A 16,559-nucleotide genomic window follows, 5' to 3' on the forward strand; every position below is an offset into this window, starting at 1 on the left:
AACAATTTACTTTATTGCACACTTGTGAAGCAGAATATACCTACCACCTCTCTGGTGGCTATGCTCTTTTCTTCAGTCATGTTCCTTTTTATGAGCTGTTAATCAGAGAAAACCAAAGAAAACCTAATGATAGTGATGCTGTGAGAGAAGAAGGGTGGAAAATGTGTTCTGTGCTTAAATTTCTTTGCATCTTGCAATTTGCAGGGCAAAAACTGAAAAGTTATGAAAGTCATGAGACAAGACCACTGAGCCCTGGGCAGTGGGGTTCCTCCTAATTCCCCACTTTTTAGCTGTCTGTATCTGATCCCCTCTTCTTCCCTAATACTAGGCAGAGGGCCTGAGTGCACTTCATTCCTGCAATCCCCCAGGAGACATTTCCAGGACAGGTGATCATCTAAACTATACTATGAACAGGAGTGGCCTAAAGAGGATGAAAGGTAAAATTCTTTTCTCAGATGTTTCTAGGGCACAACCTCTGCAGGATGCTCTTTGTCTTCTGCAACACTTTCTAGGATACAGTGTTTTGTTACAATGAAGGAGAAAATATGGGCCATTTAATTTCCATAATTGAGATTTTCTGGATACTCACAGGTTTTCAAAAGATAAACAGACATAGACACAGACACAGATGTAGACTAGACGTAGTAGTAGAGGTAGACATAGACATAGACGTAGACGTAGACGTAGACGTAGACGTAGACGTAGAGGTAGACATAGTAAAAAGCATTTTAACTCTCCTAAGACAATTTTTAACCAAAACTAGCATGAAAAAAAGATATTTACACAGCTTCCATATGCACAGTGTGCAGCAGTGTAACAAGATGGCACAAAATTACTCTTCCTTCTTCCTTATTTAAACTTTTATCTTCTCTCAGATATAGTCATTTTTGCTCTTGATATCTCTGGCAGATGTTCTGGGGTGAATGAGGCAATTAAGAATCCAAAAATCCCATTTCTTCCAGATGCCTCTTTTCTCAAATATTCACTCACTGGATATATATTTACTTTCCACTCCGTGGTGTGTAGCAGTTAGCACACCTTCTGGGTTCCATTTCACAAAATTTCCACAGTTAATCTGACACATGCCAATGCATCTTAGATGAAAGTTTAGCACTAGTAATATTTTTTTCTATCAGTAGCTCATTTACATAATAGAATAAAATTGAACAAAGTTTTAAATAAGTATTTTACTTAAGAAATATCTTCTTTTTTTTTCACAGATACAATACTTTCTGCTGTCTGATTTTTAAAACTAAACTTGGGGTTTCCTCCTTCTTTCATCTCACTAAGGAATCTAATGATGATTTTGGTCTTTTCTATGATCAGTTCTATCCACTGAGATTGAACTACAGGCTGAAATGGTTCGTCCTTGCTCACCACTCATCAGACACATACATAGCCTTGGGTTCAAAACCTGGATCCAGAGCAATTCTGACCGTCTCAGTAATTCAGACAGCTCTCCTCTCACTCACAGCTCTGGAGCACAGACTCAGCTGAAGCAATTCTAATAACTTGCACCTAAAAATACAATGACACAATGCACCCAAGATTTGTGCTGGTCTTAACAGAACACTTTTATTGTGTACATCCTTTCTGCACCTCTGCATTCACCCAAAATAACCCACACATTCAGGTTTATACTTCAGTCATTCAAGGGCACTTGATATTGAAGCCAGAAGTATTTTGCAAGAGGAATTCTAAGTCTACTGCACTTACTTGAGAACAATTTGAGTACAAGAGTTATACAAATCTATGGGGAAAAAAGAACAAGACAGATTTGGCAGCTCCTGCCTCAGCCTCCTCATCATTACAGACAGAATTCTTGCTCGGCCTGGTAAAAGAGAGCTGCACAAGGCAAACTGCTCTTTTATGATTTTCCTACTTTCTGTCACCTGAACCCCCAAGCCAGCCTCCATCCTTCAGTAAGTATGCCATGGCTTTGCTCCCTTCTAAGTAGAGAAGTGGGGTTTTCTTGGCCACAGTTAAATGGTACTTTCACACTCCCAAAGGGAAGGTCAAAATTCACTACTATTTCTTTGCAAATTTAACAGTTCTACCAGAATTTCTCTGCATGCACACAAATATCTTAAGGGCTGGTGCCATGAGGAGGGGCCAGACTGTTCAGTGGTGCCCAGTGCCAGGACAAGGGGCAACAAACAGAAACTGAAACAGTAAATTCAATCTGAATATGTTGAAAAAATGTTTTCCTGTGAGTGTGAGAGACTGAAATATTACAGTTAACGGCTTAGACATTGTTATGAAGGAATTTTTGCACAATATGGCAAAACTGTACAAAGAACCTTCAACCACTGCCCAACCCCTCCCTGAATATGTCTCCTGACTGGAACTTTGGACTGTGAGTTAAGCCACCGAAGGCCACTTGAGATAAGAGAAAGGTGATAGTACATTCAATTATCTCAGGTCTAGAGAAAAGTAAACAAGGCTGAGGGAGAAGAATGTTTCCACAAGAAAACTAAACCCAGCAGCTGTCCTGAAAATCATCTCTGCCTGAGTTCAGGATGGGGGAGGCCACAGCTCACAGGCTCATCTGCTGAGGCCAGGTTAGCACACACTCCCCCTCGGTCAGGGGAGGAGGAGAGTTTTGGGTGTGTGGAGTAACCTCTGGTCACAGGGAGTGAACATCTATCCTCCCTCACACGAACTGGCTAAGATGTAAAACCTCCCCACACTGGAAAGGCCACATTCATGGAGCATTCATGTGAAGGACTGCTGAGGGGGTGTCATCATCCATCAAAAGCTCCCAAAGCTCCCCCCAGGATCATTCCTGAGGCCTTGCACCAGGGAACTACACGTGATCCAAGTGGCACAACAGATCCAGAGTCTGTTGCAAGAGACAGTGTCAAAACTTGTCTTCCCCAGAGGAGGCACCTGGGGGTTCCCACTTTGCCAGAACATATATTAATCCATTGAGCTCTGTTTTATAGGACCCACCAAGCAGGCCAGAAGTGGATCAATGGGACACTATCAGGTACCATGGAGTGATGACATTTTTTACTTTATCTGGCCCTCTGTCACTATTTTTCTCTCACACCCGATCCCTCCCCACCTTTCTCTAGTTCTTTATTCTCTATCTCTCTGTCTCTACCTCAAATGTACTGTTAAATAAAATCCATACTATTGACTTCAACGTATGGTCTCATCTACACCTTAATTCAGGCAGAAGCATCTCTCTAAAAATTTTATTTAAATCGGATCATAACAGGGTAACAGACCATTGGAACAGGCTGTGCAGAGAGACTGTGAAGCCTCCTTCCCAGGAGATATTCAAGACCTGCCTGGACATGATACTGTGTAACCTGCTCCAGCTGAACCTAGATGATCTCCAGGGGTCCCTTCCCACACCAACAATTCTCTGATTCTGTGTATTTTAGCTCAACAAGGAGAAATAAATGTGTATCATTTGCAGGATGATATGCAAATATAAATAAATCTGTCACAGACCAGATTTCACTGGCTTCTGAACTTCAAAATGAGACTCTATTTGAAAATTAGAAATAAAATAAGATCTTTAGAATTTTATTCAGACATTATGACCCTGATACAGGAGAAGAGCTTTTAGGCAGATAAAAGAAAAACTTCCAAATTGAGTCCTCCTGCTAAGAGACTTTCCAAAAGTTCCAGAAGCTGTCCAATAGGTTGCAAATTATTTGATATAGGAATTCAGGGAAGTATTCACACTTACACTTAAAGCTTGAGTTCTCACTTTTTGAAAGGAATGAGCTCTGAAGGGTGTTTCAGAGAACGTAGAAGAGATGCCTAAAACTAGATGTGGAAAATTCCCTGAGTTTTCAGTTAGTTTTGAAAATCACCACTATTTTGTGAAACTCCCATAAATAAATTATAAGCACTTTAAAAACACAAAAATGGTCCATGTAAGCTATTTCAACTTCACTAAAAGAGTCCATGTAAGCTATATCAGTGATGACCTTGCATTTTCCTCTTTCATCCAAGTCTCTTGTACCTCTTACACACATATGCATACATGTATACATTGTCTTCTGAAATGATTACAAATTTTACAAATTTACATCAAGTCTTATATGGCTGGTCTCGTGACCTCAAAGGCCTTTTCCCACCTAGGTGATAATTCTATCATTCTATAATTCTAACTCTCTGTTGCAGAGGAAGACTGCCCCAGTGAGCCTTAAAACAGTAAATTCCCTCAGCCTCCAGTGAACAGAACTCAATTTTTTATTCAGAAAGAAACTTTATAAACTGAAAACCAAAACAAAGAAAACATTTTTCTATGGATACTTCCCAGAAGCTGACTGCCTCTGAATGTTTCCTTGGCACCTCTATGACTAAAGAACAGCTGTTCTAAAACACGACATTGTGCAAGCAATTACTAACACTGTTAGAGAGTAAATTCAGTGAAGAGTGTCAAGAGAGAAGGGCACAGTCTTTATACATCATCAGCAGAAAATTAATACAGATGAAAATTAGATTAACATATGTCCTGAATATTACAGAAGTAATCTCTACATGGGATGTGCTTTTTCAGGCACAAACCAAACAATCTGAGTATGTGAAATCCTTTGAGTCAGACTATGTGGTTTGCAGCAGATATGCCCACATATGGACAGTCATTGTTCATTGTATTCGAAAGCCTAAGGAACAGTGCAAAAAAACTTAATACTGGCACTGCAATATATGTCCTTCATACAGGAAAGCAGATGTTGACTTTAAAGATAGAATTAGTCCTAATCCAACCATTTGGATGGTTGTGAAAACAGTAGTTTTTCACATCTGGATAGAATGGTTTGTGGTGTAAGGGACCTTAAAGATCATGTAGTTCCACACACATGGTGCTAAGCATCAGACTTTAATTATAACACGATATTGACTCATCATATTTGACTTATAAAAATTATATGATCTTAAAACTTAAATTTTGAGAAAATATAATGTAAAGGAAACTGTAAACTATTCAGATTTTCTTTTCAATTATATTCTTGTTTGACAGTCCCAGGTGTATTTCTCCAAAGAAGAAAAGACAGGAAAAAATGAAATTGTCATACTCACAGAGAAAAATTTGCTTGGTTTCTCCACCACAGAAAGCTGATTTCAGGGTCTTGGAGATAAACTTGCCATGACAGTCCAATATCACAGAATCACAGAATCACTAGGTTGGAAGAGACCTTCAAGTTCATCGAGTCCAACCCATGCCATAACACCTCAACTAGACTATGACACCAAGTGCCACATCCAGTCTTTTTTTAAACACATCCAGGGATGGTGGCTCCACCACCTCCCCGGGCAGACCTTTCCAGTACTTAATTATTCTTTCCGTGAAAAACGTTTTCCTAATATCCAACCTACATTTCCCTTGGCACAGCTTGGGATTGTGTCCTCTCATTCTGTCAGTTCCTGCCTGGACAAAGAGACTAACCCTCACCTGGCTACAGCCACCTTTCAGGAAGCTGTAGAGAGTGATAAGGTCACCTCTGAGTCTCCTTTTCTCCAGGCTAAACAACCCCAGCTCCCTCAGTCATTCTTCATATGGCTTGTTTTCCAAGCCTCTCACCAGCCTCCTTGCCTTCCTCTGGACCAATATATCTCAAGATTTAAGACTGGCTCCAAAGCCATCAGAAGACCCAAACACAGCCTTTTCTACATTTCATGTCAAATTCCAAGCACAGAAACTTCAGCCATAAGATATATGCAGAGCTTTCCTGCACATAAGGATTCACGTTCTCAGAACAACTCAGTAGACTCTTGTTACCAGCATTAGGTATTTATATAGAGACAGAAAATTACATTTCCTCAAAAGGTTTATTTGTGTATACTCATCTGATATTTATCTTTAAATTTTTGTAACAACTGTGCTGTTTACAACTCCTATGTTACATATCTATAGTGGAAGGATCCTCTTTAAAGACAGTGTAGCCAGTACACTCAATGAGTAAAAATGTTTTCAGAAAGGGGGAAAGTTCTGGGGAGTGGGCACAGGCAACTGCAGCAATGCCACTGGCTTGCTGTGGCACAGCATCCTGCTCCATGTTGTATGATAGGAGTCTTCAGGTCACTAAACAGTCTTTCCTTTCCTTCCTGATCACAGCTGCATCTAACATCCATTGTTTTCCTGTTTGACTCCAAGGAGAAGTTTATTTAAGACATTTTCTATGACATGACATACATTTAGGCAAATGAAAAATTCAGACTATAACTGCAAGCCCAGAAAATAATATTTAAATATGGAAATAAATATGCTATTTATAGAAATAAATGAATATGCTAACAGAAATACATATTACTTTGTGCTACATTAATTTAGCACGTAACAAAAAAAGAAAAATTCTGATCAACAGATTCAAGAGCGTATACTGCGTAACAATTTATTTCATACTATTTTCGTTATTTCAGTAAAAACTGTAGCATGCAAATGTAATGTAACTCTGTTTTCCTAGGCATAAGAATAAAGAATTCTAGTAGAATGAATTATACATAACAAGTATGAAGTATATATAACAACTCTACTGGAGGAATTTGAAACCAAGAATATGAAATTGGAAAAATGGGTCTGATTCCAGTATTAGGGAAGTGTCAACATTTACTCACGATAGGAACAAGTAACAAAAGAATAAGTATACTATCAGTGGTTTTTTCAGTCTTAGGATCTTACAGTATTTTCCCAACAAAGAAGTATAGGAAAAGCTTAATCTTCTGAAACAGAAATTGGCTAAAGAAACAGTTTATTGGTAGGACAGTTATCTAAAGGAGAGAGCATTACTATATATGGAAATATTAAAAAGTTTGGAATTTGAAACTGTGAAATCAACTATATAACTTTTACAAGAATACAATGTTTTTTGCAATAGTCTTCTTTCCTCCAATATAAAATTCTGAATATATTTAAGTACATTACCCTGGGTACTTGCTTGTGGAAAGTTAATAAAAATTTGGCATAGAGATTACAAGACCAGGCCCAAAAAAAAAACAACTGTCCTTCTCCTTTTCTCAGAAAAACCTCAAGAAGCCGTACTACTTGCCAAATATAAATAGAAATGTTTTCAAGTGATTAGTATAAGGGAAAATGCATGATAGATACATCATTGCAACACTGGAACTAGTCACTCAGTGGCAGCTTCAAGGACAGACAAGATTCACAGCCAAGGTGATGGTGGCAATGGGGTAAAAATGAAGGCAGCCTTCTGCTGTGATGGAGCTGGCAGCACAGAGAAGAAATAGGCCCAGGTCTACTATTGCAATGATTTCTGCACCCATGTCCTAGTGAACCAACAGAACTTCTGGCACCTCGGCAAAAAGAGATTCTTTTTTCCTTTAGACCCTGACAGAAGGCCAAGGAATGTTATCTCCTGAATTCTAACAGGCATAGTATTAACATTTCAGATTGCAGTGACAGATACTGATACAGAAGTGTTTGACTGGCTGTTCTACTTTATCTTCAAGCAAATGGCAATTTTTGGATTAGGTTCTGATCCTGATGACTGAAATTTTCAAATCAGGCTCAAGCTACATAATAAGAACATCTAATATCTTTCTTGCCTATGCCTGCTGAAAAAATTATCATCTTCCTTTGTTTCTATATTTAAACATTAATTACACTTAGAATTCAGTTAGTGAAAGCTGCACACAAAGCACTCATTTAAAAGAATTTATCTCTGGGCCAAACTTCCACAAGAGATAAGATGGTCCATGTTTGAGACAATGAATATGACAAAAGAGTTTTTGAATGAAGCACAAGTGATAGAAAAATAATACATGAGTGGATGTGTCCATCTAGTATTTTGACAGACCCTACTCACAGTTTCCAGCCTCCTAAGCCATCCACACACATTCCTCTACATGCCTGCAACTTCCCTCATTTAAATATTAGACTTTTTTTTTTCTAATTCCAGTAAAGAACCTGGGAATATGCAGAACAACAACTCTTCTGTCCTTTGACAGGTCCACACAACCAGAAGGTGAATTTATGTACAGGGTCAGATCACTCAAAAAATCTTACAGTACAGGAACTTCAAAAAAGTGCAAACTGGGGAAAAAACAGTACTGCATCTGCTTACCCTTTATATTAGAGCCCCCATAGTGGAACTGGGAGACCTGAATTTGATGCCCTCTTTAGCTCACAGTTTAAACCATATATCTTATATCCCCAAAGAATGCCATTACCAATCAGGTTTACTTGAAGGAAAACAATAAGGAGCATGTAGCTATCTAGTGGTTACTTAGGTGGAAGAAGAGATGTCTTATATCTGATTTCTGTCCTCTGCACTGAGGTTTCTTTCTGTTTTTCAAATTGAATACAAACACTCTCTATTTCTGTCTCATGGATGCTGTCTTCTACATGGTATAAATTCCTCAACAGAAAGGACAAATATAAATCCATACTAAACCATTCTAACCTCATGATGAACATATTTCTAGGGAAAGTTTGAATACTCCATAGATCTCCTATGTAACCATTAGGGCTATTCTCTATTCTTATCTAGACAGAGTCTCAAGACATTAGGAATATAGTTTCTTACTTCTCATAGTCATGCCCATTCCCAAACTCCAGCCAAGTGTGGTACAGGCTACATCACAACCCTGGTGCCAGCAGTGTTCCTGCCTCAGCAAGGCAGCTGAGGAAGGCAGACTCATCCAAGAAGGGTGACCTAACCACCAGCTTTAGAGACTCAGTGGCTCCTTCATTCAACTGGATTTTGGAACAGCTCCTCCTCTGCAAGGAGAAACCAAAATTCATCATCTCCTTGTGAACAGAAAGATGTTCTCTCAGACTTCTAATTCAGTGCAAATTCACAGAAAAGTAGGAGCAGCAATTCTGGATCACTTATGATAGTTTAGTTTATCTATATGATAGGCATCAGATGAATAAATTCAGCTTCTGAGTGACTTTTAAATGAAAAAAAAATCATGACTTTTCATGATAAGTCAAAAAATACTCAATTACTTATCTACCTAGAGTGTTTTCTGGTTCCATAACAAATTCCTTCTGGCATGCACGCATTAATCATTAGCCATATTTTTAAATTACTTTTTTTTCCCCCAGGAATATAAAATTAATGTTGAACTTATTGTTTTGTACTTTGAGAAATATTAAACTAGATTCAAAAGAACTCTTCATTTAATTAGAATATTTTATTGCATTATCAATGTAAAAACCTTAGTGATCAAAAAGTTCATAGATTTATGTCTTTTTGAAAGAATTTTTCATTTTAGGGTAGAAATTTTGTGTCACTGTAGCCTATTCTATAGAAAGGAGTGCTTGTAAGGGAGTATCAGTGCATTTTTTTTTCTCAAAAGGAGCAGTTCAACATTTGACACCTTAAACATGGGCTGTGATACAATGGTCATCAAATCAATTCATGCTCCCTATGACAGAAATAGTAAAAAGGTAGTGATGCTGAACTGATGCCTGCCATATCTGCCAGCAAACACTACATATTTGTACAGGTTTGTTGGTTTTCCAAGCTCTAGCAGTGTGTAGGAGGATCAGGATTAGTCTCTATCAGTTTTTCGACTCATACACTTGACAAGATCCTTTTGGAGATTGATATGCCTCTCTCCTCATATGTAGCTACTGCAGCACAAATGTTTCTGGTACTGTGAGCTGATTCTCAGGTGCACATGCTTGGGTAAGGCACCCGTCACCATGGTATCAGGGTTCACAGCAAAATGAAAAAAAAAAAAAAAAAAAAAAAAAAAAAAAGCAGAGTTACTGGGTTTTTTTACAGAAGACAAGAAAAATGGAGTATAAGTATGTGCACAGCAAGGAATCACGCTGAAGAACTCCTAATCCTGTGTGAAGGGAAAAAAAGAGCAAGATTTGTGTTGTTTTAAACACTGTTTAACATTCTTAGCTCTTGGACTTACTGTCCAGAATGATGAAACTTCAACCATCAGTCAAGATAATGGGAGCAGAAGTCTCTTCAAACCAGACTTCTCAAGGAAAAGAAGGGTGGATTTGGCACCCACACACATCACACTGAAGACATAATCTGAAATCCCAGCTTGTAACCCTGTTGCTCAATTGGTCCTCAAAGCCTGGTTTCCCATGCCCCGCCTTGGCCTCTATTTTTCTTGCTGCTGACTTGGGAGTTTTCATTTGTGCCATATCCCTGAAATAAGTGCAACCAGCCTAGAGATAACCTGTCAGAGTCATCTGTTTATATTCCTCCTGAAGTCTGCCTGGAGAGCAGAATGCTCATTAAATAATTTTTCACACACTGATGGTCTTTTTCTTCTTGCACTTTTTCTTTTCTTTAACAATAACTTTCTAAAAAGAGATGGGTTTGAAAGTTAGCGCACTAGTGAATATTATGAGTAAGTCAATAGGAAAGTAAAGATTTTTTTTAAATGCAGATTATTGATTTTTGGAATTGTAGGGGTTCCTTCAAAGTCATTAGGGTTTGTCATGTCAATACGTTAGTAAGGACTTCTATAAATGAAGATTAATGATGCTAGGGATAATTAGTGCTGAAAAAACTCACATGTTTCTCAGTATTTGGAAACTCCTTGCAAAGGTGAACAGGGTCAAGTTCTCCTTCAATGTACCTTAGCTCCATTTTTGCCATGAGAGCAGGGGGAAGATTTTCTGTGACACAATGGGAATTTAAACTCTCAGTATCTTTGGAAATCAATGGTAATTGAGCTGCATAACTCTGATTTTTTGCCTTTTTTTTTTTTTAAATCCCAATATACAGTGAGTGTAGCTAAATCCACAGGCCAAAAGCTTTCTGAATATTTTTTCTTTCCAAAAGAAATTGAACAAATAAAGTAGCTACTTTTCCAAATTAAACTCTCAAGTCATGCTTCTCATTATTATTTTTCCCTGCAAAACTTCTTCATATATTTTGTTAAAGGCACAACATTTAATTTGTATCTTTTCTTGTATGAAAAGATACAAATTAAAGAAAAAGGAGCTTGCAGGAATTTAACGAAGTCCCTAAAGCTAATAATCTGATTTTTCAGGGCAGCCCATGCACTTTTCTTTTTTCACCTAAAAAAATTAAATTAAAAATTCCTTAAGTTATCTCTGCTCTAAGGCTGAGGCTAAAAAAAACAAACACTGTCCAGATAATCAATGATATAGTTTAGCTGTGGTTTCCCTTCCACAGAAAAGCTCCAGTTAGTGGTGGATGTTTTTATTCTTAATTATGAAGCACTAAATCCCAAAATAGTCCTTATGGTTATAATTTGTTTCTATGAAATACATGGTGATAGGCTTTACTCATCAGTTTTCCAAAAAGTACAGCATTAATACTTCGGCAAAGCTCGAATTCCTCAGAAGCAAACACAGCTTGACCAGCCTTTGTGTATGGAATCAAAATGGTCTGGATATCGCCTTTTTGGATGCTTAAAGAGAAATAATCAAAGCAAAAGAATTCTGAATGCAGGCCAGGATGTCTTGGCTCTTTTCCAATAGACAACTAAAGTGGGAAGCCACAGCAGAAATCTGTGTTCTGGTTTAGAGGGGGAACAAGGCTGAGCAAACAGTATCAGCATATTGATGCTGTTCTTGTCTGGCAGGACGCTCACCTGCTGGCCTGCAGGACCACATCATATCATGTTTTGTCTGCAGTCAAATTGCAACTTTTGTAAGACTTTGCAGAAATTGCCTCTGTGTCCTGAAGTCCTTAATCAGTGGAGCATTTTGAAGAAAGGTATCTTCACACAATAGAAAAATACCTAGCAGCTTGATATATAAAAATACCTGCTCATAAAATCCTCATCATCAGAGTGAACATTATAAAATGTACATGAAACCAGAGAAATTAACTAACTAGGGTTTTTTGAATCATTCCTCTGGGTTTAACTCCTTAGCTTGTGATAAAGTTCATGTCCCACCCTTGCTTCATCCAGATTGTTAGAGTTTATTCTGATTTTGTATAAGCAAATAAACAGCCAACAGACAGTATATGACAATGAGAAATGGAGTTCAAAATCCTTTTATACTGCAGATCACATTTTAAGTTATATTAGAAGGCATTAGTTTGTGACTCTGGAGAGCTTGTTCCTTGTGTTAGGGTAAACAGAAACACACATGTGAACGAAAGACCTTTTTACAATATTAAATAATCTAAGCTTGTGCTGGTATGTATACATACATATTAAGGGCTGGAATGACCAAGTGGAAACAAATATCACATTATCACAAAAGTTCCTGGTCAGGTGTTAGGAGTGAAGCATAGAAATCAGATAATACTGGAAGCAGAAGTCTTTTTTTTATGATGAAACAATCTCATTCAATACACATTATCCATTAAGTTAGTCTTGGTAGATAACTACACACAGAGGCATCATATAAGTTACTACAACTTGTTTCTTTCTAGGGTTTATTCCAGGAATTCATTTGTATAATTTATATCTGCTGATATAACTGTTTTTATGAGACAAAAAGTATTCACTGTGTGGTTTTTTTTAATTTTACCACAGTTTTTTAGCATTTTTCAACAATACCATCATTACAAAATTAGTTAAACTTTCAATAAATTAGTAAAAGACTATCCATTGGAAACTCCCACTCCTTTATATTGATTAGTGAACCAGTATCAGGAGACACAAATGTACATGAGGAGAAAAGGTTGCATAAACCAGACCCTTCTGAATTTGTTGTTGGAGGCCACAGATAAAACAGTATGATAGAAAAGAATAGCATTTCTTACCTTTATGATGATTTGCCCCAGATGCTAATTTCCCCCACAGCGTTACAACAAATATTATTATTAGCAGTTTTCCTTTTGTTGCTTTCTGTAAGTATCTCTTATTCATCCTGAAAACAAAAATACACAAAATTAAATATTTATCTTAAGGTTTCTTAAAAAGACATCTTGTTCTTAATTTAAGGAGAATAGACTAAGTTTTTATATGTGCCTAGTTCACAATCCTAAAGTCTTAAATTCTGCTTAGCTCTAAATTAGGTACATAAAGCAACAACATAACCTCCCTCCCTGGTCTGACCTCCACCTAGTTCCTCTGTTCCTCCACCCTAGTACATACCAGGAGAATTCAATATCATCACCATTTCTCTCAGAGCACAGTGTTCATAACCACATGCATCTCTGAGCAGGTTTTGATTAACTGAGCTGTTCCACTACTGTGTGTGCAGCCAGTCATGGTAGTGCAGTTGTCTCTGATCATGCAGAGGTGTTTTTAACTTTTGGGATTGCAGCTCTCTCGGGATTGTGCTCACGAGTCCTAAGGCAATAACAGATTTGAATAGACCTTCAGCCCGTGTACCGATCGTCCTGCAGAGAAACCCTGTTAGGAAGACCTGAGTGGCTTGGAAACAATGAAGAGCAGGGCAGATTCAAAAATGAAGTAGAGCAGGGCAGACTCACTACCCTCTCTCCTGTCTACCTTTGGGTAATGAAAAGATTTGATTTATTGCACCAAGGGAAATTGCACAGAGCTCCCTCATCTCGCTCAGTGATGTTTTTACTGTGACAGCAAGCCACCAGAGTGGTTCACGCACAAGACAACACGTGACTTATTTCTCAGTAACCTCTTCCAAAGACAAAATACCCCTCCACCTGCCAAAAAGACAAGTTCAGGCATGTAGGCTCTAGTGCTTAAGGATTACAGTTTTGCAGAGAGTGGCAAGAGGTACAATAATGAGTCCTTCTCTCACTTCTTCCCTATGGAAGAACCCAAGGGAGGTGGCTATGAAACAGCTCTACGCAATGGTCATGTTTCTGCTGATAGGTCAAGAGAACAATGATAACTATTTCAAACATTTATTCTAGGAAAGCTGGAATTTGATCAAAATTGTTGCTGTATTGTAAAGCCTGAAACTAGGTTCTTTTTCCGAGTAGAAAAAAATGCATTGCTTCATTATGATTGCACATTTGTCTCCTATTATGTTCATAAGAAACCCAAAGGAATTCAAGTGCATCTCTTTTCCTCTGCTTGTATAGAGTGCTATCTTGGGGAACCCCAACTCTGAAATACAGACTGCTCTAATACAGATTTAACCAGTAATATGTTCAAAGTCCCAAATTATTTTCCACTTCTTCAGAACAATTCCTCTCCTTTCAGCAAATTTCTTTCAAATATAACACCACATGCTGATAAGGCAACACACATCCCACAACTCCACTTATGACTTCCAGAGTTCAAACCAGACCACTTCCCCCAGAACTGCCAATCTTGCTCTCCAGGAGATTGATGAGCAGACTGTGTGCAAGAAAACATGACTGAAACTAACAACCTACTGAGGAGTGAGCCAAACCCTTTAAAACATGAATTCAGACCAAACAGAGCTCAGCATTCTTTTACAGAAGTCACACATTTATTATGTTTCCTAGAGGTTTAGAGATCACATTTATCAAGCAAAAGGAGAGAGGAGTAATCAAGTGCTGTAGCCAGGATGGTGCATGTGCCCCTGAAAGCCTGACTGATTAATAATCACAGCAGAGATCACAGTGTGCTGTGAACCCCTCTAAGGTCTGCCTTCTTGCACTGATTCCAGAGCCTTTGGAGTGTAAACTGCATATTCATCATCAGCTCCAGGTTTATGAACCACTCAAAGCTAAAGGGAAATACATTATTTGTCACTGTAAATAAGAATAAAAAAAATGAGACTGGAATGCACATTCAGCATATGCTCTTTCACAGCTACCTCTGTGAAAAGAATATGAATTAACTCTTTCACTCTACATTCTTATACTGCACCTGTTATGCTGCTGGTGCCAAGTCATCTCTCATAAAAATCAAATCTTTCTTCCTCACCTACATAACACTGCTCAAAACCCAGTGGGACTTGCACCATTAAAGCAAGTTGAATCTAATACAGTTTCTTCCTGTATTCTGCTGATGCCAGATTCCCTAATTGTGCTGCAAGACTGGCAGCTAATGCACATCAGAAAATGCAAATGCATCAGGAAAAAACAGTAGTGGCAGGGGAAAGAGAGAAAACCAACCTCTCTGCCTGAGAACAGCAGCCCTCAGGATGCACGGCACAGTGAAGATACAAACCCCTGCATGCAGCTGAGCACACCAAAAGGGAGCAAGCTAGCACTGAGTGAGACTGTTTCCTGCAAAGTCAGGGAAGGGTTTCAGCTTTGACACAGAAAATCTGGGCTCATTGCCATTTCCAGGCTTCCCAATCATGAGAAAAACTATACACCATGTTCTGAACCACAAGCCTATTACGTTATTCTGCACTAGTTATTTGTGGTATCAACCTTTAGAAGGACAAAAATATGAACTGTGTCTAATAGTAGTCCCAGAATAGATATAATTAAACAGCAAAATCAGTGCAAGTAGCTGTTCTAGTTTGGGACTAATAGTTCAGAGGCCACCAGAAGAACTACAGAAAAAAAAAAGCCTGATCAGTTAATGCATTCATAACATACAGCTGCTCAAATAGAAGAAGCTGGAAGATGATGTTAAGCTTCAAACTAATTATGCTATATAATCCTAGACTCAGACCAGTGTCTGTGTGCATTGTCACACTGGTGAGTCCAACGACAGACAAGAGGCTGCATAGGCACAAACAAGATGTGAAGCTCTCTGCTCTGAGCAGTCCTGCTACACACGAGGACCACACTGCAGCAATGCAGCCCTAGAAACAGAAAATGAAGGGTTTATAGTCCAAGAAGCTGAGAGGTTGGGATGGATGAACATCATCAACAAAGTGAGTTAAAAGCTAGAAAAGAAGGAGAGGACAGAGAGGCCACGAGTTACACTCAGTATCTCCCTGCATGCATTATCACCTGGGCTCTGAAACCCTGATGCTGGTTATTTTGTTATGAATTTGCAAAAGAGCCCATGAGAGAGCACTGAGAAGACACTGGGACTAGATAGCATTTGACCTCAGCTCTGAAACAACTATTAGCCTCTTGCAACCCTGACCTATGTCAAGTAAGTGCATCCAGGAAATAAAATTGAGTCCATTTCAGTACTGTTATTACACTAACATAACTGGCTGTGTTAAGTAGGACAAATAAGCTCTGAAATGATGTCTGCTTTGACTAGAGGTAATGCAGAGCTCCACAGACAAACTATAGATATTAACCTGAACAGTTTTCTTTTTGAGACATTTATTCTTTTCTTTTCTGCAGAACCTCTCCCTCACTGTCATCCATCCAGCCTTCAATAATGCCACATAAGCCAAAGCTGATCAGAACACAGAATAGCCATGCTACAGGAAACACCTACATCTGAAAATCAATTTTACACATGAGCTTTATGTGTAACAAAAAATTTCCTTCAGTTTCTAACCCAACATATTGGAAATAAACCCAAGGTATTGTCTGCACCTTCACACAAAAGAGGACATGAAAGTCTGCTGTGTTTGAGTTAATTTTTCAATGTGCTTTGAGGCAAGAAAAAAGAAAGATAGCTCCTTTTGTGATTCAGGAACACATTCAAAATATAACAAAAAGATGTCACCCACATAATTCAAACAGACAGTGGCTGACTGTGAGATGGCTCTGTTGTGACCAGCTCTTCACTGACACCATAACGCAAGGAATACATTCAGAGGATTTGTTATTTTGCTCCCTAAGATTTCTTTTGCAAAGCACACTCCATGAGACCAACACCAGTCTGGTATCATGAACTCAAGAAAAGGC

At 38.4% G+C, this 16,559-nt stretch overlaps 1 protein-coding gene across 3 annotated transcripts in view; it reads right to left on the bottom strand.

The window, feature by feature from the left end:
* Positions 1-16,559, bottom strand: part of TAFA2 (TAFA chemokine like family member 2) — a 201,890-nt gene that overhangs the window by 56,142 nt on the left and 129,189 nt on the right. For all 3 annotated transcript variants that reach the window (XM_066183157.1, XM_066183156.1, XM_066183158.1), the window contains one exon: positions 12,648-12,754. In XM_066183157.1, the coding sequence (XP_066039254.1) occupies positions 12,648-12,754 (107 nt within the window). The remainder of the gene's footprint in view (positions 1-12,647; positions 12,755-16,559) is intronic.

Source organism: Chamaea fasciata, unplaced genomic scaffold (genome assembly GCF_029207755.1).
Source record: "Chamaea fasciata isolate MVZ Bird 193981 ecotype frontalis unplaced genomic scaffold, bChaFas1.0.hap1 SCAF_5, whole genome shotgun sequence".
Classification (NCBI taxonomy): Eukaryota; Metazoa; Chordata; class Aves; order Passeriformes; family Sylviidae; genus Chamaea; species Chamaea fasciata.